At 31.9% G+C, this 23,627-nt stretch overlaps 1 protein-coding gene across 3 annotated transcripts; it reads right to left on the bottom strand.

The window, feature by feature from the left end:
- Window positions 1-429: 429 nt before the first annotated feature.
- Window positions 430-23,625, bottom strand: LOC148612517 (tRNA (34-2'-O)-methyltransferase regulator WDR6-like). 3 transcript variants are annotated; one of them, XM_088594046.1, is made up of 25 exons: window positions 23,546-23,625; window positions 21,193-21,299; window positions 20,391-20,489; window positions 19,885-20,015; window positions 18,499-18,605; window positions 17,621-17,768; window positions 15,212-15,457; window positions 14,763-14,825; window positions 14,435-14,482; window positions 13,984-14,091; window positions 13,454-13,515; window positions 12,506-12,666; window positions 11,563-11,681; window positions 10,753-10,938; window positions 10,218-10,376; window positions 8,495-8,572; window positions 7,899-8,078; window positions 7,344-7,401; window positions 6,530-6,598; window positions 5,519-5,921; window positions 4,654-5,120; window positions 3,494-3,625; window positions 2,305-2,402; window positions 1,634-1,707; window positions 430-505 (listed from the first exon to the last, which is right to left on the bottom strand). In XM_088594046.1, the coding sequence occupies exons 2-25, from the start codon at window positions 21,266-21,268 to the stop codon at window positions 436-438; spliced, it is 3,342 nt and encodes a 1,113-aa protein (XP_088450172.1). In that variant the 5' UTR covers window positions 21,269-21,299; window positions 23,546-23,625; the 3' UTR covers window positions 430-435. The 3 variants fall into 3 exon arrangements, 2 of the variants coding, with proteins under 2 accessions (XP_088450172.1, XP_088450173.1); XM_088594047.1 differs by having other exon boundaries at window positions 21,193-21,268; XR_015924423.1 differs by having other exon boundaries at window positions 436-505; window positions 4,654-4,884.
- Window positions 23,626-23,627: the final 2 nt, after the last annotated feature.

The raw sequence follows: 23,627 nt of genomic DNA, 5'->3' as shown, positions 1-23,627 counted from the left end.
ACCGTTTGAACCCAGATTTCCCCTCTTCACCCCTCCACTCTGTCTAGTACCATTACTTTGTTATACAGTTTGAACCCAGATTCCCCTTCTTCACCCCTCCACTCTGTCTAGTACCATTACTTTGTTATCCCGTTTGAACCCTGATTCCCTCTCTACACCCTTCCACTCTGTCTAGTACCATTACTTTGTTATACCGATTGAACCCTGATTCCCTCTCTTCACCCCTCCATTACTTTGTTATTGAAGTGGTAAGCTACATGGAACAGATACGGTGGAACTACATATGTACATTTGTGTTAATCTTTCCAAGGTTACATCCTTGACACAGCAATGTTAGAGATTGTCTGACAAACTATTTTCTGAACTGGAGTATGAAAAAACAAAATTCCAACCTCTAACATATTAGGAGTAAACACAGGAATAAATATAGACAAGTTAAAATAGATTTTTATTTTTGTCAATATGGTATAAAACCAATCCTTCTCCAGTAATACCAACATAGAACCTAAAATTAAAAATAGATTCAAGGTTTACTAAAAATAAAGTACAATTATGCAGCAGATTTTATAAGCTCATTTTTTCATTTAATTGAAAGACTAACAACTAAAACCATAGGATATTTAATTTAAAGATTCAATATTCTACATATGATCCCAAAGAACACCAAAAGATGATAATCTTCAAGGGTTCTTGGCATGAATAATCAAATTTTGGTTATTCACAACAACCAATTGTGTAAATATTTTCTAAATAATTTATTGTTATCTTCAAATGACTTTGTGATTGGCAGATATAAAATCCATATCATCTTTGATGTCAAATAAAGTAAATGCCACAAAAGAAAAGTGTTGCAATAGTGGGAGAAAGATTAGGGATAAAATATAGAGGTTATTTCAAATGTGATTAAATGAAGTTTGCTACACATGGATTATATGATAATTCACTATTATCTAAAGAATAAACATTTTATGTAGCAATATATTTTCCACATAGAAAGCAAGGTTAAGTTAGCATGCAATATATTTCCATATTGCAATGAGTGCGATATAGCTTTGAAATCAAGATGTCATCAGCTGCAAAAACACTTTTTAAATAAGTTTGTATCATTTGCTATACAATAAAAGGGTTATTGGATGATTGTATAACTATTAGAAAATATTATCCCTTATATAACATAAATTATATTGAACTTGCAAGCTCATGCAATATAAAATCAACTTGAGACAATATTCACAAATATTTCATATGGTGTAACACCCAGTCTTCTAGGTTCATTGTTTATTATGATCATGTGATGCAAAAGATATTCCAAGTACATGAAGCCTTGTTTCTATTTTAAATATTTTGATGTTTCTATTCAATGTATACTGATGCTATACTTATAAATTTAGATCCCATATAAACTGTCCCGTTCCGTAATTACTCTAAGCCAATTATGGTGGAAGTGTTGCAGACGAAGCAGAAAAAAAGAACATACATTACCTACATATGTAATATATAAATTAAGGACTTTCACTCAGTCAATACGTTATATATATAGACCTGTTAGATTATACTGACCTAGGACTTAGTTAAAAGTCCATAATTGATAAAAATGAATGCAAAAATCTTGTAATATTTTTATAGACATCACCTGTTGCTATCTTCCCAAACTTCCATGTGTGATATATCTGGTACACTTACAAACTTACACCATATCTGGGTTACCTAAATATACAACTACATGTGTAAACAGCTGACACCAAACCATGTCACCTAAATATGCAATGTAAACAGCTGACACCAAACCATGTCACCTAAATATGCAATGTAAACAGCTTACACCTAACCAGGTCACCCAAACATACAATATATGTGTGAACAATTTATAAGTTAACTTTTGAAGTCATTTCAAAGTTACAATATCTAATAGAATTCTTGTATTCCATTTTGAATTAGATTTGGTTGTTTGATAAAATCATGAAAACCATGAATAACAGTACTTCTATAGTAACTCTGGAAAACAGGAATATGCAAATGAAGTATGCTTTCACCAAAAAATATTATTCCAAATTAATCAAAACATAAGTCTCACAAATTTTTGCACTATAAGTAGATAGACTGACAGAGGAATCTCTATAAAAAGACTTAAGCTGCAGCCTGTGGTGTGATGGTTTCCTCTTCATTCATTGAAGAACCATGGGTTGCCTTGAGCTGAACTTCCATTTGGGTTGTTGTCTTTTAACATATTCACCATATCCATTCTCATTATATTAAAGTCACAATGAATTTCAATTAACAAAACTGGATATTAATCATTCATACCTTGCTCGGTATAATATCTGTGTAATAAACATCCCATAGACATATTCTCTGGTCTACAGAAGCTGTCAAGATTTTGGTCTTACTAATTACCTTTATACCTGTAACCATATCATTAATTGTGAATGGTACAATAGATTTTAAAATTAAATGTAACTGAGATGTGATTACATGAATAAAAAATTTGAATTATAATTTTTTTTTTCTTAAGAAGAGATTTTTTTCTATACTACAAATATATAATTGTTTTATCTAAAAAAAATAAATTACCACAATAATAAAAGCATACATCAATACAGGAAATAACAATACACATTTTGTTTTTGTAGTGAAGTTTGTCCATTTGTTATGTATGTACCAGTATTGCATTGTGTGACTGGTATTGACCTTAAATTTTATTCAAAGAAAACTTAGTTATGTGTTAATTTACACAAGAAGTGATTCTATATACTTTCATATACACGTAACAGGAAACATAAATTACAGCTGAATTGTTGAACAGAACCAAAATTTCATACTATTTTAATGGATAATTGGCTAATAAAAGCTTTGTAACAGTAAAAAAATGCTTCCTTCAAAGATTCTTTGATCTCCCTTGCCAAGAGTGGATTGGAGCTGTGCGATTAACATTGAAGACTACGGCAAATCAAGGAGTTTGCTTGAGAATTAAAAAAACTATGAATCATGAATCAATGAAAATTTGTCCCCCATGAAAATAAATGACTATACCGTAGATTGTTTAAGAAATTGGCACATTACAAGAGTTATCATTCTTGATTTCATTAGATCTAGTTGATTTCTAGTAGGAGAAGAATGTTCAATTTCCACAAAAAATACAGATCTGAATACAGAAAGGACTACCCTTACATAAAAATATAGCAAATATAGACTGAAAAAGCATGGTTTTTTTCAATGGGTTTTTCTACACCATAAATCAGCTCTACCATAAACAGTATCTGAATCTTATGTAGACTGGTAATTAACTGTTGGTTAACTGAACCATAAAACCCTTAAAACTGGTACCCCATAAACAAAGTAATTTTTTTGTTATAATGTATGCATCAAAGTTGGGAGAAAACATTTTCCTTTTTTATGCTGACAATTATTTCTTGTTGAAAACTTGTATTACCTACAACATTACATCTTCTACTGGTACATTAATTATTTGATAATGAATAAAAACATGACTTACCAGTTATTTGAGCAGCATGGGCAGATAACTCACTACATTGGCTAGCCAGTTCATATTTATCTCCCTTACATGTGACCAAAGATAAAACAAGAGCATTGTCATCACCTCCAGAGGAAATTAAAATATTATTCCCTGCAAAAAATAAAAAAAACTTCAATGACTAAGCACACATATCCCATGTCCGCATACTGAAGAAAATAAAACCCATCTAAGCTGTTCTAGTAACTTGAACCTTAAGCAAAATTATAAGAACTATATATTAAGACAAATAGAAGGATAGATAAAGCTTTGTTACCAAGGCAACATTGTTGTCAGTGGAATAAAAGAGGTAGAACTTCCACAAATATATCTATTCCAAACAAGACCCAAAACAGTAGTCAAGGATGTTAATCGCCTACCAGTACAAATTTTTCCTAAAACTGGCTAAGATAACATCATTTATCACGTTTCAATTTCAGTGTATCCTTTATATGAAGGCCAACATTGGAACCAAAAAACAAAAAAAAATCAGTAACCTTTAAAGTGAGATCATTGTTTATCTGTAAATTGAAAAAAAAAGCAATCCTGATAAGTATTCAAGATAGGATGACCTGATAAGACAATGTTTGATTGAGCATATTAGACTGAACATTATTATCTAATCAGACAGCACTTAAGTCTTTATAAAAATCAGACAGGAGGTGATTCATGCATGTCAAAAACTCACCAAATTAACTTTTATTTCATGTCCACAAACAGCCATAGACCACATAATCAGTCTTAGTTTTTATTTGGTTGTTGCGCTTTTAAGACAAAATTTATATGGTTTGTACATGAAATTAATACTTTGCAAGAGTTATTGTTCTTGGTTTGGTTTGATTTGGTTGATTTTAGTGGAAGATTGTAGTGTAGTTTTCTCAGATCTAAATACAGACTATTGTCACATAAAAATATAGCGTAAGTAGAGTAAAAAAACATCAATTTTTCGGTGGGTTTTTCTACACCATGAATCACTTTACCAAAGGCAGTGTCTGAATTTATATGGAATGGTACTTAAATGTAATTGATTCAGTATTTCTTATTTGTAACTTTGATCCATACCTTATTTTGGGCCATAAAAAAAACACATACAATTTTTACTATTTTTATGTTGAGTTAAACACCCAATTAAATTGACATACCTAAAATGCTTAAAGTACTGATTGCATTTACTCCAGATTGATGACACTGGACGGTTATCACTGGTTCTAATGGTCCTACACTTCCTGGACATATACTAGTCAAGTTTTCACTAGAATTATCTGGAGGTGATTGGTCACGGTCTAATGGACCATAGTTTACATTACTGCACATTCCTTCAGCAGGTAGTTTAGTATCCAAATTAGAATTAAGAACTAAAGACGAGTCTGAATCTGAATTCAAACATGAAGATGAATTACAGCAATTTTTACTTTTTGTTTTTAAACTGAGAATATTAGATATATCCCAAAGTGCAATTCTACCATCTGTTCCTCCAGACAGAAATATAGAATGTTTATGATTTTCCATTTCAATGAAAGATTGAGTTATTTTCAGAACACAATGATTATGAAATTCTGATTCACAGAGAGGACTTAATTCTTTTGACTCCTCATTGAATACGAAAAACCTAAAATTATAAAGAAATATTTTGTCAATAAATTATAGAAAGGACAAGATTTATATAATCTTAACATAAGAAACTTATAACAGCTGGAGTAAATTGATGTCATGTACTTGTTTAATAAATTATCATTCTCTTGATCAAGAAACATGTATTCAATGAAAAGTAAAAACATCTACATTTTCTAGAGTATATAGAGTCAAATACAGTGAAGCCTTCTTTACCTGAACACTGAATGATAAAAAATGTCTAAACCATACACTTTTTAAACTCCCTTCATATTAGTTTTAATGTATAACTCCCATAAATCAAACACCTGTCTAAACCAACCAAATTTTCAAGTCTTAAAAAGTGGTATGGTAAAGGCAGGTTTCACTGCACATGTAGAGAGCATATGTAAATACCTTACATAACCATCTGAACAAGCAGCTCCAACAATATATATACTACCCAGACAATTAGTCAGAATATCCCTAGCTCCAACTACACAGAGATTCATTATTCTTGTCTCTGGATTTGATTTTAACGATTTCTGCTTCCTTTGTTTATGTGTTAACCATTCAGCTCCAAGATGACATGTTTTTAATGTCTGGAATGTAGCTTTAAAACCTGCTTCATTTTGAATGTTTTCAGTCTCCTTCTGATTAATGGATATTCTGGTTATGACCAGCTGAGCTCTTGCACCTCCAGAAAAAACAAGATGGCTTCCATCAACAACAGATTTATATATTGTCATACACTTTACATTAGAAATATGGTCCTTCAGAGTGTGGACTCGAGAAAGTTTCACTATGCCTGAATTATTATCTAGCAGCAGTTAAGAAAAACATTTCATTCCCTTTCTAACTTCTTTGACCACATTTGAGGACCTTACTAGAAATGTCAGTTCAAAGACACTGAAAAAACATGGCTTTAGAAGAAAATGCCTTTCAATTATTTTTAACATACAGTCAGTGAACATTATTTTGTCATAAGAGTTTTTCTGGTAAGATCATCAAGCAACTTCTAAACAAACTATCATTTTCCTAGTTTCCTTAATCTTTAAAATCTAAACTAATAAAATTAATTAGTTTTCTCAAATTTAAAAAAAAATCCAATTACGGGGCTTGTTCCAGTTTAATCACAGATCTGTGGTCCTTTTCACAAAAAATTGTAAGTGTATAATTAGTCGTAAGTTATGACGTCATAGTAAATCAAAGTATTGTGATGTCACAACTTATGACTAATTTTACATTTACGAATTTTTTGTGGAAAGGACCACATGGTTTCACATTTTTTGTCCGTCATGTTACAAATGATATCCAAGATAACCAGGAAGTAAAACTAATGTACGTTCGCATGGGTTCCCATGGGTTCATGCAAAACAAGCTTACTGAACAATTTATGAAAGACACAATGAAATGCATGAAGGATACAGCTAAGCTTAGACAAAAGTACTGTAGTATCTTCACTAGATGTTAGAACTATGTCCACAGGTGTGTCTCCTAGAAGATAAACAATACATTACATGTTTGTAAATCAACATAGAGATTTTAAATAAATTCTGTAATGTTCAAAGATTTCATGACATTTCACAGGTAAAATTGATCATTGTACAGGTGTGTTTAGTCTCTTAATGCAAAAAATGAAATGGATTTAATTAATTAATTGCAAACTGTAAAACACAGTTTAGCACAAGTATTTTTTAAGGTCTTTAATCTTTTAATTTGAAGCCAACACTGCAAGTCAATTGTTAATCTATTTTTCAATTTTATCAATTTAATTTCAGTCATAAATAAAAACAAACATTTCTGTAATTATGATACATGTAACTGGATTTGAGTTTGTATACAGTCCTTGAACCAATCCATGCAACAATTTGACGGATCGATGACCGTTGACTGATTGATTGCTGACGGATCGATGACCAATGACCAATCTGATCGGAGTTTTGTTAAATAAAATGAAGTAAGATCTGTTTTATATAAAAGAAATGTAAAATAAAAGTAAAAATTGATGTTTAAATCTATAACATTATGTAAATATGTGTAAAATTAACAAGGAAAACAAAACAAAATCCATAAAATACATTGCCTGCTCTGTGTTCACGTGATGCGATCACCAGTTAAGGGACTGGTTTGACAGATTGATGACTGATCAGAAACTGATCAGTGATTGATGACCGATCACAATTTTTGTTGCACAGTTTGGTTCAGGTACTTGTACCTTAATCAAAAAGCATATCCTTACCAATATTGTAGGAATACAAATATTTCATACAAGTTGTCTCCCTTCCATGCAAACTCTCCTGAAATTAATCAAAAATGTTTGGCATTTGCCTTTGTAAAAACATTTGGTAAAGAAGAACATATGACTCTCCTATTTCCGCTGAAGCTGGCTATTACATGCTTTACTGATTGTAATACCGAAAGTTCTAATTTATAATAATTGAATGTGTCTTGCAAAGTTTATTGTCTGAATCACTATATAATAATAATTCAATGAAGAAAATTTACAATATAAAATAACATGAACTTAACAGACAAAAACAAACATTATCCCAATGGAACCATTGAATAGAAAAATTCATACGAAAAGCTTTTTGTCAGAAAGGAAGGACCTGCCATGTAATTTAAAGCATGTATTTATATTAATATTTACTTTATTAGACAAAAAGATAGTAACATAAAAACAAACCTCAACGATAACCTGATTGGTCAAAAGATCATTATCACAAAAAGCAAAGTTACCTTGATGATGACCTGATTGTTCAAAAGATCATTATCACAAAAAAAAGTCAGTTACCTTGACAATGCCCTGATTGGTCAAAAGGTCAGTATCACAAAGTACAACATCCCTTGTCTTAAGGTATACAAATTTGACCTTGTCCTCAGATATTAGACAATCCCAAGCCCTGTGTCCACCTCCACAGGGAATCTGTACTAACTTTTGGTTACTATAGATACTGAATAGTACAAAGCAGTCCTATGAAGGAATAAAACAAGAAGCTTCAATGGGAATAACTAATTGAAGATTGATCAAACTATATTTAAGTGAATTTTAACAGAAAATCTAAACAATGGTTAGTAGAAAAGGGAATTCAACATAACATTGAAAAGTTTCAAGTCAGGCAATTTTTTCATTTGTAATGAAAAAACACTCAAAAAGGCATATGACATTAAATGATGACATTTCAAAAGTCATGCAAGTGTAGGATTATCTCCCTTACTCATGACACGCATGGATTTTTTTTTCACCTCATGCATATCTTCAGGTGTATACTATTACAGATTTTGTTCTTTTTAATTTAAGTTAAGGAGCGCTTAAAGTTTCTAGAATGGACTGAGTGGTTAGAATATGCAACTTATTTGATATGTAGGGTTTTTAAATCTTATACCTACTGATTGAAAGCCATAGATATAAACATCACCATCAGGTCTAAGTTCAAATTTATCCAGCCAATCAAAACCTTTATATACCTGGAAAATTTTCAAAAGAAGACATGGGTAAAAATCTTTAAGAACAATAAACTTCTACTCATTATATGATTTATTATTCTTTCAGAACACATTTGAGAAAAAAATTAAAATAATTTCATTATAAATATTTCATTCAAGTGACAGTTTGAATAGCCAGTACAAAGCAGACCAACTTAAAAAGAACAAATTTCATCACAACAATAAAAGTACAAAATTAGACGTCAAACATAGGAAAGAATATACTGCCAATACAAAGAAAAGTTCACAAAACCTAATATGCCAGTAAAACCTGCCCTCAGATTGCTGTACATTGTAATTTTAAGTATGACCAATAATGTGTTGAGATTATGGGATTTTTTTGTCAGTTGTATGACTAACTAGCCTATTACCCCCACAGCCTGTTGAACCCTGTACATTTGGGGACCAATGTGGACATACCATTCATATTGGACACAATTTTAATGATGGATACACACTTTTGTCACACAATATGCCACCATTTCTAAAACACCCTAACAACAATCAGTGCCATTTTTTGTTGACACTATAATAACAGAATATGACTTATTCCTGACAATATGCACAGCTCCATAAGGTAATCTAACATCCCATTTAGTCTCATAACAATTCTGCAAGTGATTGAGGAGTTGTTGACAATGCATCAGGCTAAGTTTTTTTGAAAATGCCTATGTTCCAACACCTGTCATTTCTACATTTTTTTCCCAACATAAATTCCTGATAATATACACATCCCAATATGGTTATCTAACACCCCATTAAGTTTCATAACAATCCTGCAAGTCATTAAAGAGGTGTTGTGGATATGGCATGAGACCAAGTTTTGCTAAAATACATCTGAGTTCAGCAGCCATCATTTCTACAATTATTGTCTTAATATAATTTCCTGACTGTATGCACATATGCACGTGGTTATATCACATCCCACAGAGTTTCATAACAATTTTCCAAGCTGCTTAGAAAATAGTTCGGCGCGATGGATGGACAGACGGTCAGACAGATAGGGTGAGACCTATATATCCTCCCCAAACTTTGTTTGCAGCGGGTATAAAAACCACTCATCTCAATACAGTGGATTCCGCTTAATTGCAAAGGCTATTTGCCAGTAAAAATTCTAGTTTTTACAACAATAAATATGATTGACATATTTATGACCCGAAGGCTTAAAATAGAATTTGGGAAAACCTGTCTTTACCTGGATGAGGCAAAATTCTCTATGCAATAAACCGAAATGCACCTCCAAGGCCTATGCAAATAAGCGATTTTTTCCCTAATAGAATAATAGGAAATGGTTTTGTGCAGGAGAAAATTATGCTAATAACCGAAATATGCAATAAAGCAATATGCGATTAAGTGGAGTCGACTGTACTGACAAATGATAAACCTTCCTATAATCCACTCTGGTGTTTAAATCAGTGCTTTCATCATACATGTATTACTACCATGGAAAGGTATATTCCCCACCCAAAAATGTCAGAGGGAAAAACATTTTGTTGGCATGAAATTTAGAGTTTTTTACAAGTGCACCCTTTTGTCTTGCCTAGTGTTGCTTGGCTTTTATTTCTATATATCCTACAATAAGCCAATATACACCTGTACATGTATTGAGACATAATGCGTTACATACCCTATTACTGTTGAGTAAAACAAGTTGTCCATCATCAAACTTAAATTCCCTATAATGGCCGTCCCTGCCTGCAGTGTAGATCACATCGTCTGCTGTGATAATGTCTGTCATACCAGCTTTACCATGAATCTTCCAGAAACTTTGTTTAGGTTCTGTGATCTGGAAATTTAAGTGTCCAATTATTTTATGAACTACTATGGTGGATCAGTATACATGCTCAGTATCTTTTTTTTAGGTCTGTCTAGAGTGCTTGTCAAATAAGATATTACTGTACAAACCATGACTGTACCTACTGGTAAATGGTACAATTTTTAGGCCCTTGGGCAATGATATATATACTGTAGTGAAAAACAATTTGTAAGAAGTACTCACAACCAAAAATACCCAAATAGGAAGCCAAATCCAGCACCAAGAGTTCTACAAAGTGCAATACAGGGAATGAAGCCTCTATGTTTTAGTGCTATGATATGAACTGGGTCATACAAGAATTATCTTAGCTGATTCCATATCTTTCATACATTGTTCAAATTCTAACCTGATCACTATGACCTCCCCACTTATAAACGTGGACTGTTCCAGCTCTGTCTCCACCAATCAGATGTGTTTCTTCAATTGTTAGAGAGGCAGCCGACACCCATCTTTGTTTACATGGTGGCAGTGAAAATCTGTTTTCCAGTTGCATATCAATATTATTATTTTTTTGTTTTAGCTTGTAACAGTGCTGTAATGTGAAAAATAAGATTAAATATCTCACCTGAATAACAAATAAAGCAAACATACAATCTATGGCCAGTTAATGAGTCCTGACAAACCTTAATTATTAAATTGCTGAGTTCGAATAATAACAATAATAATTTGTTGACAGTACTTCCTGGGTTTTGGTGTTCATAAACATAAAAATTAAATTATAATTGGTGCTTTTTAAACCTACATACTCAACAAAAAGTACTACACATAAGAATCATATGCTATGCAAGAAATGATTACCGTATGAATCATGTGATATAATTAACATGTTTAACAAACCAAAAATAATTATTAACATATGCTAGCAAGGGAATATTTACAGATGAGAATAAAGAAAAATTCAACAAAATACCATATACATATTTGTATGTGCTTAACACTGAATTGTACATGTATCCTGACTCTCCTTCTTTGCACAGTGGTACAAAAGTACTGATGACAGATTAAAAAATAGCAAAAAACTGAAAACTACAAAGTGCCCTAAAACTGATGTCTTGATTACTAGTAAAACATATAAAAATTCCATAGCATTTTAATCCTTTACTTAAGAAAAAGTTATTTTCACACAGTACATGTACTAGTATTTTTTCATACATACTATTTCCCCTTCAGGTCCAGTAGTAAGGAGTCTATCAGCCAACAACCAGTGGATGGAAAAAACCTTCCCTGAATATAGACTGTGGTCTGTCCATTTAAAATCTATCCCACAAAAATTATCTGAAATAGTTTATATGACTTATTTAAAATGATTTGTTTTTTTATCATGCTAAATACTTATTTACATACTGGTAGATTACTAGAAATTGAAGTGAAAATAAATCAATCAAATGTAATGAAACCTCTCTAAACAAAACTCCTTTTTAACTGTAGAATTTGATTGGAGTTGATAGGTGCTGGGTTTATTCAGGTTTAACCTGATATGAAAGATGCTGGTTAAGAAAGGTTTTTGGTTTATTCAGTGTTCAGTTTAGAAAGGTTTTAGGTTTATTCAGTGTTCAGTTTAGAAAGGTTTTTGATTTATTCAGTGTTCAGTTTAGACAGGCTTCACTGTTAATCCTTATTACAAAATTGTAAGTGCACATTTTTACAAGTAGACCTTTTAATGAAAATGTATATATGTTTTCTAATCACACATAAATTATCTCTGCATAAAATCATGGAATTTCTTGAAACAAAAACTAAGTGAAGTTATAAAACTTCCCTATGTGTTGTTGCTATCAATCAGACATTGCTTTCACAAAGATTTTCCTTTATCATATATTTGACGCAAAAATAAAAAAAAAACAGGCCACATAACTTGCCATATTTTTTTTCATATTAGCACAAAGAATTTCAATAATTTTCAAATAGTCTCAGTCAACTTTTTATGTGCTAAGACCTTAACCCTTTGACCGCAGGAAAGACATATGTTTCCATTGTCTGCAGGCCATGGAAAGGAAATGTATGTACAGTATCAATAGGTTGCCAGATACCCACATGTTTTCTTTATAAGAGGTCAAAAATGGTGGAGATGCAATCTGTACATTAAATACATGTAGTACCTGTATCATGACCGCTAACTCCAATAATGAGACGTAGCACTCCTCTGATGTTTCCTATGGCTATAATATCTGACACAGCCATCACAGAGTAAGATTTAAAGTCAGGGTCAGTAAATAGGACATTAAACTTGCCTTCAATAATACTATAAATAATTAATGACCTGAAAAGAAAAAAATTAAACTGTAAATGACTTTTCAAAATGTAATTGTATTTGCTGAGTGTCAATTTGGGTATTCTGAAGGGAAAAGCCTGAAAATATAAATATAAAAAAGCAAACATAACAGTGACAAGATAGCTAAATGTGAATTCAAGAAACAGCAAAATAATGAATACAAAAATATACCAGTACTTGCAAAATTCTTTTGAACAGGATCTTCAAAAAATTAGTAGGCAAAATAGTTTAATATGTTAACATAATTTATATACTTGTGATATACATTTACCTATTCTAGCATAGAGCCGTTATGACAACTAGAAACAGCTTTAACACAAATATTTTCAAATCTAAAGAAATTTTATCTGGTGTTCACAGATTACAAATACTCAAAGAAAATTTTAAGAGGGTCATGACTAGTGACCATAACAAGCAATACACATACAATTTAGTGCCATCCTTCAATGATGGGAAAGCTAATGACCAGTCCAAAGACTAAAGTGTTAACTGTTAAAGCTTAAAAATATTTGGGTTGAGAGTCTTTTATTTTTAATTGAAAACCAAAAGTGATGGAAAACAAGGATTATTATATAACCAAACTCATTTAGCAGGAGTAATAAAAAAGGGTTTACTTAGATGTAAATTGTATAAGCTGACATCATCCTACAACAAAAAAAAAGGTCAAGAAGCATTTTCTTAGATCAGTAGCAAATCCACATGAACTATGTTTACCATAGTTTAGCTATGTTTAGCAATGGAAGTATAGATTCTTTAATATAAGGGCAGTACAAACCCTTCATTTGTCACTCCCAGTACAAAGTCTGACTTCCAAAATGCCACAACTCGAACAAAATCCTACAAAAAAAATCCATAGGTTATCAGAGCATACAAATTCGAAAACAATCAATTCAGGGATATGAACACAAAACTGGAAAATGAAATCAGATTGTACTGCTTATTTTACCCACTATCCTCTGTCATATTTTTTTTTAGATGAAATCATGGGAGACAAGCACACTTGAACAGGAAATAAATTTATTCAGTGTTTGTCTACTTGATGAATTGCTACAATATTTTTACTTTTTCAACAGAAATAATTCATTTTTCACTGAGTGGCTCTACCTTATTTCTTTTTTATTGACATGTTTAGCAATGGAACAATGTTTGGCTAATCTAATTTCCAAAATCATACTGTTGTGAAAAGACAAAATTTCTCTTTAATTCAATAAAATATATAAATAAAAAAAACAATAAGTCACCACCACTTTATGGTCAGTGACTTAAAATTTAAGCAGTACCGGTAAATCTTAACTATAAACTTACATCACCAATACAAAAAGGAAGACTCTGACTATTGATGCTACTAGTAGACTGGTTCTCTGTTTTGTTAAGCTTCCACAACCTTATACTGGTATCCCCACCTCCTGTTACCTTAAATGGCAGAAAACTAAATTGAAATTACTACTCCAAATTTCTAAGTCAGTGTAAAATGGTTTGAGTACATTTATTATCATGAATTCCATACTTATTAGGAAAGTGTGTTTCCATTTGCAAGATTTTTCCAAAAATGTTGACATTTTTCATAACAAGTTTTATTGAATTTCAATTACTCACTTACCAGTACAATGTATCATGTATAAAAAACTTCCTACTAGTTTCTACTTCAACAGTACCACATGTGATGACAGAATTGGGCTAGATTCCTTGAAACTATGCAAACACCACTTCAGCACATGAAATTACATAGTCTAACCAAACAACTACACATACTTACGAAAAACATTTCATTCCCATCGGAAGCTAAGCTCCATATACTTTTACCCTGTAACATAATATACCGTTATTACACAAATAGATATAAAATATAATATATAAAATTTTGAAAACATATAAATAGCTGCATTACTGCACATGATATGCCCATCTTCAAACTTTGTTATCATGAACAACCAAAATATAATCACTCTTGCAAAGAACACTTGAATATTTAACTCATGTGCAGAACAAGTTCACCACATTCATTAAATCTATTTGCTCGTGACCATATTCTGGTTACCTATATCCACTCTTTCTAATTAATTATTTTGTTATCATTCACTCACCTTATGACCTTTGAACCTTTGAATGACCTCCCCATTGTAGTTCCAAACACAACAAACACTATCCTTAAAATAAGAATAAAATCTGAAAATCCATAATCTACTAGTATTCAACCAAAAACTGGGGAATCCAAGTAAATATGAAAGACACAAGGGACAATTTTCATGAATTAAAAAAGAAACCTGATGTTCTGTTTCCAAAAAAAAAAAAAAATTATGTTGTGCAAATTTCCCACAACTGGAGTCATAAAATGTCTTTTATTCATCTGATATAAAAATAGTTGAAGTTTATTAAACCAAAGACCATGACTGCTACAATTATGATTAAAATTTAACTTGGAGCTGTTTGTGAAATGAAATATAGCTGGTAAGACAAATTCATATTAGTTATGATTGCCAGAATTTCAGCATGAGTTGTATGATAAATATAATGAAGGTCATATTCTACATACCTCTCCAACACTAATCATGACATCACTAAGTAAATTAACATCCCAAACTCTTGCTGAATGTCCAAAGAGAACATGCAATGGAGTACTCTCACAACTGATCCAATCAGCAAGTTCTAGATCATCCAAGGTCATTTCCATAGCAACATCTCTTGGAAATTTTAACTGCCATATCCTAATACTCCTGTCATCAGACACGGAACAGATCTGGTGTTTCTGTGCATTGTATCTCACAGAAAATATTACACCCTTATATTCAAAACAAAATACATAATTCTCATTAAATCACACGACAGAGGTCATTGCTATAGAAACAGTTTGAGAATTCTTGATGAAACAATATAGTTCTTCACTATCATATACAGATGGGTGATTAAATGTTAAAATGGTTAAACAGTTAAATGGACCAAACTAAATAATATCTGAAAGATACATACATTTTAATGTCATTTTCTGATAGCATACAGTCAAACATATTTGCAAGGTTCAAATTTTCCATTACACCCATGTTAAAGAATGTAAAACAACATATTATCTAATTTTTAGTCTAAATACTTTATGGTGACTGCAGTATTTAAAACCACCAAAAAATGAACACTTAAATTTTTTTGAAGAAAATATGAAACATCCACAAAAATAAACATTACCCACTATACAATACGTGATTATAAAGAATTCCACCTCAGATTCTGGGTAGAATTAAAGTCTTAATTTTTACATGTAACAGTACACAATTCTATGAAAAAGTGACATTATCTTTATCTGTACATATGTACTACTTTGTTCTGAATTTGATTCCAATGTTTTTGATGAGAGGTTTCTCCTTGAAGCACCTGTACAGCATATTGAAAATGATTGGTATTTTTGTACTTAGAAATTGAAGATAAGTATAACATTTACTAGACAAACAAATTATCAATTTTTTGTAAGAAGTGCAAGAAAATTACGTTGAAAAAACAATTTTTACATAACAGATTGTACACACATACTTGAATAAACCTTAAAATCAAAACATCCCTCTTGTTTCAAAGCATAATTGGTAAGGTACTCAGGTAAACCAAGAAGGACAGTTTTTACTGAGGTGAACTGAGTAGGGCAACTTTTAACCCACACATGATTAGACAAGAGGAACAGCAAGGTAAATATAAACCATCAAATAATGTCGCATTCGAGTATTATATTCAATATACTGTTTTGTAGGGTTACTCCTTTCAGTATACCTTCATTCTGTTGTGACTAATATTTAACTCCTTTAAATAGCAGGCATCCAAGATCAATAAATCTATTTAATTAACACATATACATCCTTGCATGCACCAATCCAAAGACAAATGTGTCGTTCATACACCCCCATCTCCTTAAATTTGGAAAACAATTTCTTTTTTGATTTTTCACGAAGTCTACCACCAAAATTATTTTTGAGTTGCTTCGTGCATCATTTAATACTATGACACCCTTAATCGGAAATCCTGGATCCACAACCTGCCTTGTACCTATTTAAACAACCATATCACAGAATAATGACCAATGGCTAACTGATTTTTTATTATTTTTTATGTTTTTCAGACAAAGGATCCATCTAAAAGGCTAAAAATGTGATTTCATAGTACATTGTTTCAAAGAGTAAGCAAGGGAACCAAGGTTATAGCGGTAATCAAAAGAATGTAATCCAGGGACAAAGACCAGACATGGAAAACAGACATACACAACAAAAAACATAAAGTAACTAAAATCATACATACAAAGTAACAAAAGCAAATGAGCAACTCGAACTCCACTAAAAACTGGGAGCATGAACCAGGTGCACCGGTAGGGTAAGCATCCTCTGCTTTTCTAGAAATATCCGCCGAGTTGCTCATAAAAAGTCAAGTCCGGGGTAGACAAACGAGGAAAGGAAAACTATGACCCATTGAATAAATCAGTTTTCATGGTGCAGATGGATACACCATAACGTTCCACAAGTTCATGATGACAACCATAAAACTTCTGTAATGATGACTTCAATCTTGTAGCAACATAACCCTGTTCCAGAAGCCTATTTGTGAGAGTTCTAGCGTGATACAAAAAGTCTGCGTAGTTTCAGCAAGCTCTAGCATAACGTACGAGTTGTACTCCATACGCAGCTGCTGAAGGGATGTTGCCACAGATGAAAGGAAAGTTGACAATTTTGAATGAAAAGTCATCATGTTTGTCGTAAAGTTTGGTCAATAGTTTCAACAAAAGTGTGAACTGGACATTGTTTGTTTATATATGTAGTACAATAGTGTCAGTGACCTACCAATCAAACATATTATGGAATGGTCAATGAATTGTTAAATTTAATCAGAACACATAAATTTCATTAATAAATCATTCACATGTACAAAAAAAAGTTTATACATGTATAATGTTTTATCTTTTCTTTCCACTAACCTGATGACCTTTGAACCTTTGTAATACATGTAATCTCCCAGCTTCATTTTTCTTTGTTACCGGTGACCATAGCAACACTTGATTAATGACAGTACCAGCAGCCAAAATCAAATTCTCCCAGCTTGATGTGATAAATCTTGCACAATATCTTTCATATATAGGAAATATAATATAAAATACTGAAATATGATATGAAGTTTGATGGCCCTCTGTCTAATCATTAATTAGAATTACAATTGTTGTTGTGCTATCTTTATTTTGCATCTTGTTAGCTACCATAGCTTTCCTTCAATTGATGAACTGATAGATGAACACACTGACAGACACACAGACTGAACATATATACTCCACAGGGGTATAAAAATTGATTGGACACAAATTTACAGAATATCAGTCTTAGAAACTAACTTTCCTATCTATGCAGACCCATCTTCATTTTACATAGACCACATAATGCAGTTTAAGTAGACCTGACTACACATCCAAAAGTGCCACACATGAGAATTACAGTGTACATGGTTTGCAATATATGATAACTATATGACATGACCTTGACATGATGATCATGTGTTCCAGTTTGCATATGATTAATGTACGATAATCAAATGTTTTTCACATACATATGATTATCATATGTTTCCAAGCCAAAATCATATGAATTGAGCACCATATGATTATCATATGTGGCACATTAGGCTGTATACATTCTACATAGTCACATAGTCATTGTCTGTTGATCTATCACTAACTTCATTCACTGGATAATACATTACATATATTTGACAACAAATAATCAAACAGGTTTATCTGAGCATTTTAAACCATCTCACCAACCACAACAATTAAAATCCATTTCCTTCTATTTCATTAAAGGATACAATATGCTATTCTCTTCACACTGAACAATATCTAGTATTTGGTCTTTGTTACTGTCCCATTTAACTATAGTATTGTGGGCAAGAGCAAATACAACTATGCCTCTGACCTAAATAAAATGAGACAAGAAATGTTAGTAAGTTAATTCAGAGCAAAATGTTACCATACCCTGCCTTTTTTTTTGCCAGATTTATTTGGGACTTGACTTGATTATGAATCAGATTGGTGTTCGGTAATTTGTTGTTACCCTTATTTTAGTTAATGCATAAGAAGATTTATCTCCCTTTTATAATATAATACAGGGATTATATTACCACATCATGTTGTATACTTCAATTATGTATACATTTTATCAAATGATTGAGGAGATGCGATTCCTCAATTTGTCTGCAGATGGTGAAATTACCTGAACAAATTGTTAAAGATTGAGAAGTTTCTATAGAGTGAAACCTGTCTAAACCTAACCCTAAACCACTAAAAGATTTTAAAATTTGTTCCCTTTTCCAAGGCTTAAAATACATTTAAAAAGTGTCTAGTTTAGACAGGTTCACAGATCATTCAGAGTTAGGTTTAGACAGGTTCACAGATCATTCAGAGTTTGGTTAGACGAGTTAACAGATCATTCAATTTGGGTTAAATAAGTTCACAGCATTTGGCACCTGGTTGTTTTACACATAACTTTGTTTTAACTAAATTGAGATTTAAGCACAATATTGATGTAATCCATGTAATTTTATCAAATCTGCAAATAAATGTACAAGTATAAACAGCTAGAAGGCACATACTAGGGGTTTCATTTTTTTTTACAATTCAGGTACCTTTTCTTTTGTAAGGGGAACTTTTCATCATTTTCTTTTATAAAACTATATGAAATTTTCAAATTCTGGAGGTACCTTTCAGTAGTTTAGAAGGGTAAAAGTATCTCAGGTGCCACCTCTTAATGAAAGACCTGACATACAAAAATGATGGTGCATCATTTCAACCCATAATTGGTATAGATACTTATGAAACACATCACCCATACAAGTTAGATAAAAATCTGTAGAGAAATTAAGATACAAGAGCAATTGCAATGAGAAGGAACACCCTCCATTTCTATGTCCGTGTGCAGAATTGCAATGGGGAGGAACACCCTCCATTTCTATGTCCGTGTGCAGAATTGCAATGGGGAGGGACACCCTCCATTTCTATGTCCATGTGCAGGATTGCAATGAGGTGGGATATTCTCCATTTCTATCACCGTGTTCAGGATGCAATGAGGAGGGACACCCTCCACTTCTATGTCCGTGTACAGAATTGCATTGAGGAGGGACACCCTCCATTTCTATGTCCATGTGCAGAATTGCAAAATCAACATATCCTTTCAACCTGAATATAAATGTACATACCTTGAGAAACTGGGAGTCCCATATTAAATCTTGCAGTAAAACTTTTCTTTTTGTACATTCCAAATTGTCACTGGTAAAATTCACAATACAAGCCCTTTTCTCACCATATATACACAGTAGGTCCTGGGCATCTGAAGTTAAGAAACAGCAGTGACATTTTCAATGTATCTTGTATTCCATACAACTGCAAACTTTGAATGGCTATAATTGTTCTTGCTTGACGTTTGGTGGATGACTATCTCATTGGCAATCACACCACATCTGCTATTTTTATACAAACTGTAGTAGTGAAAGAACAGACCTTAAGTTTAGAACTCTCTAAACAGTTATTTATGATAATGGTTTGTTGAGTACTGGTGTAATGTTTTGAATAGCCTATTCAACTTAAAATTTCTTATCTAAAGCCATTCTGAATAACAATACATTATACAAATGTAGCTCTTGTAGAATAAATGTGACAATATTTCATAATTATAGTGGTGCACTATTTAACTCATTAGACAAACCTGATTTAATTCCATGTACCCTTGTACAAGGAAGGGCAGATAACCTCTGTTTACATTCCAAAGTCTCTGAACTGTACAGGTACAAATAATCACCACATCCTTATCAATGTACAACAAAAAGATAAGTTACACATGCAACATTGACAATTTAAGTGTTTTCTCCAAAAACAAAAATTCAAATTAAGAAACAAAAATGCTTCTGTCTATCTGTGTTAACTGATTTTAGGTTCAAAGATTTCACTGTGATGTGGAGTTTCATATAAGATTTTAAAAATATCACTCTCAAGTTATTATAATTTGAACCTGTCAAATTTTTACATGATTTGAAGCTTTGAAAATTACTCAGAGACTAAATTTAAAAGACAATTTAACATTTAAAATTTAGTATACCAGACACTGGGTGCATGTTTTTAGCCAAAATAGATATACATCCATTTTGATCCCTATGATATAGATATATATCCATTTTTTCCTTATGATATAACTCCTAAAAACTATATAAACTAATCCATAGTACATATTTGTACATGATATTTACAGGTTACTATTATTTAAAATGTTGAGACATATTTGAAAGATTTGTATGTACCTTTGTTAATTTTTTGTGATTAATGATTTTCCCTTTTACATTAAGTTCCATGAAAAGGTCCGACAATCATTTCTTTTCAATGTTCTATTTTTTTTGTGAAAAGTAACTTGTAATTGTTAACATGATTAAAAACCTAACATACAAGTAGATCACTGGTGGACATAAATGAAAAAATTTTTATTGCTGACAAACAGAAATAATTAAAATATAAACCTGCTACAATACTCTTTTCTACTATACACAGAGCGGTGACTGGTCCACTGTGAAACACACACTTCACAGCCTCCATCTACAATCATGTAGATAACTAGTACAAAGACCTATTAATATATGGAAAGGTCAATCAAAACTATTTAAATATAAAATGCTCAATACAAAAAAAATATTTAGCCAATTTTGAAAAGTGTCTGTTACATTATCAAAACAACATAGAAGTAAATCATCAAATGAATTTCTTGTTACCACCTTACCAGTATACGAAACTTTAACCTTCCCTTTGTTCATTTCATGCTTTATAAAATACCTCTTCATTAATTATTGAGCTACAACTTTCCAAATACTGAAATTTTGAAAGTTGTATTCAATAACAAATTGAGATCACACAATTTAATAGAATAACAATGGACCTTAGGAAGTCACAAGCCAATTGCAGATTCTAAAACATATTGATCTAACCACAATTTTTCTATGTATGCATGGCAATTTAGAAACAGTCAAGTTTAATGTTTTCTAAATATTTTACAGTTTTCAGTTGAAATTTCAACTAATTGAAGCTGGTAATTTGGAATAGACATTCAATTGGGTCCTTCTAATATATGCCCGAAACTTGTGCCAACAGAAAGAAATACACGCCCAGAGGAACATAATATGCACCCTGAGAAGGTAAAATATACCTGGAGAGTAAATTGTTAACACTTACTCATAACTAACATGACTAAAGTTATTGAATACATTGAACTGTAAAATTAATCCATAAAAAACATTATGAAACTGTATATGACTGATATGAATACATTAAAAGTGTGAAGCAGTATTCCCAGCAAATACAAAACCTTACACCTCAGTTTTTGTAATATTTCACATACTAAAATGCCTTAATAAATCGTAACAGGATACAATTACACAAGAATGTAATTGTATCTTCAAAGATACAGTTACACAAGAGTAATCCAAGGAACCAAGATTCTAGCGGAAATCAAAAGAATGTTATCAAGGGACAAAGACCAGACAGAGAAAACAGGCACACATAACAAAATTAAAAAAATATGCAAAATAATATGTCTAAAGCAACAAAAGTACATAAGCAGAGAGTGAGACTACAGTGTAAATGCCAGAATGTAAAGACATATGTGAAGCCATAATTTTCTGTGAATAACCCTAACCCTGAATGCTCCTTACAAATACTTGTATCGCCAATTAGTTTCATGTACTAATTATATATAACTAAGTCGTTTCATGCATTCAATAATTACACTGATTTAAATGATTAAGTATAATAATAATATTGTATATTAACCATAATTACTGAGAATTTTGTCTCATAAAACGACATTTCAGATAATGAAAGTTGAATTTGTCATTCACACACGATATAAAATCACAAAACATTCCTCGATCTAAATAAGAGTGCAATAAAAACGAAGTGTAAAATAAGTTCCTCAGGCACATTTTACCATCCTTCGGCTTATATTACATTCCTCCGAGCGTATATTACTTTTTATGGGCGCAAATTCCGGCTCCAGCGTATCAAGGCATATATTAGTAGGACCCCCGTTCTGCTAGAATCTTGGTTCCCTTGATTACTCTTATATCTTTGAAGATGCGGTTACAGTCTTGTGTAATTGTAACCTGTTCCGAGTATGCTCAGTGAGTTACTCAATAGAACATTTATTGAAACAAAATAAATAAAATATTATAACTATTTTTACTTAATCCTTATGAAACACAAATAACTAAATGGTATCTAGACGATGTCAATTGCTTTGAGCGGGATTCTCACCAAATGATTACTAAACCTCTATATAACACACTTCTACGTTTTGTTCTATGCCTGACCAACATAAAATATTTCCATTTTCAAGCACAGGGGCTTGCTTCCACAATCAAATATACAGCCCGACTAGTATATAACACGAGCAGAAAACTGCCCAGTTAATTACATGTGACCTCACAGTCACAGTTTGCAAAACCATTAATATTCGTACATTTGGGGATAAGTTCAACAATATTTCAGTCACAAATCAGGCATTTCTGTCATGATTATGTTTGTTTTTGACGAGAGGAGGCTCCCCGTCCACGAATGATGTGTGGACAAGGAGCCACTGCCTTTTTTGATTGTGAAAAGTATGAACAACAGACAAACAGATAGACAACGATTCACCATTATACAATGTATGTCCCACCAATAAAGAAGGGTGTACTGTATAAAATAATTGTGGTCGACAGCTAGGCACACTGGGTTAAGTAAGATGACAAGCTCAAACGGACGCGCGGACATAGTTAATCAAACATAATTTTAACTTAATGCAACATAAATGTAAAATGACCAAAGTGAATATAAACAAACCTTGATTCAAACAGAAACATGTGGATCTGGGACCTGCGATGTTTTTCAAAACAGGAAGTTGAATATAATCGACTAAAATCGG

Source organism: Perna viridis, chromosome 7, assembly GCF_037379345.1.
Source record: "Perna viridis isolate PV_CMFRI_1.1 ecotype Kerala chromosome 7, ASM3737934v1, whole genome shotgun sequence".
Classification (NCBI taxonomy): Eukaryota; Metazoa; Mollusca; class Bivalvia; order Mytilida; family Mytilidae; genus Perna; species Perna viridis.
This window is presented reverse-complemented; position numbering and strand designations above follow the sequence as displayed.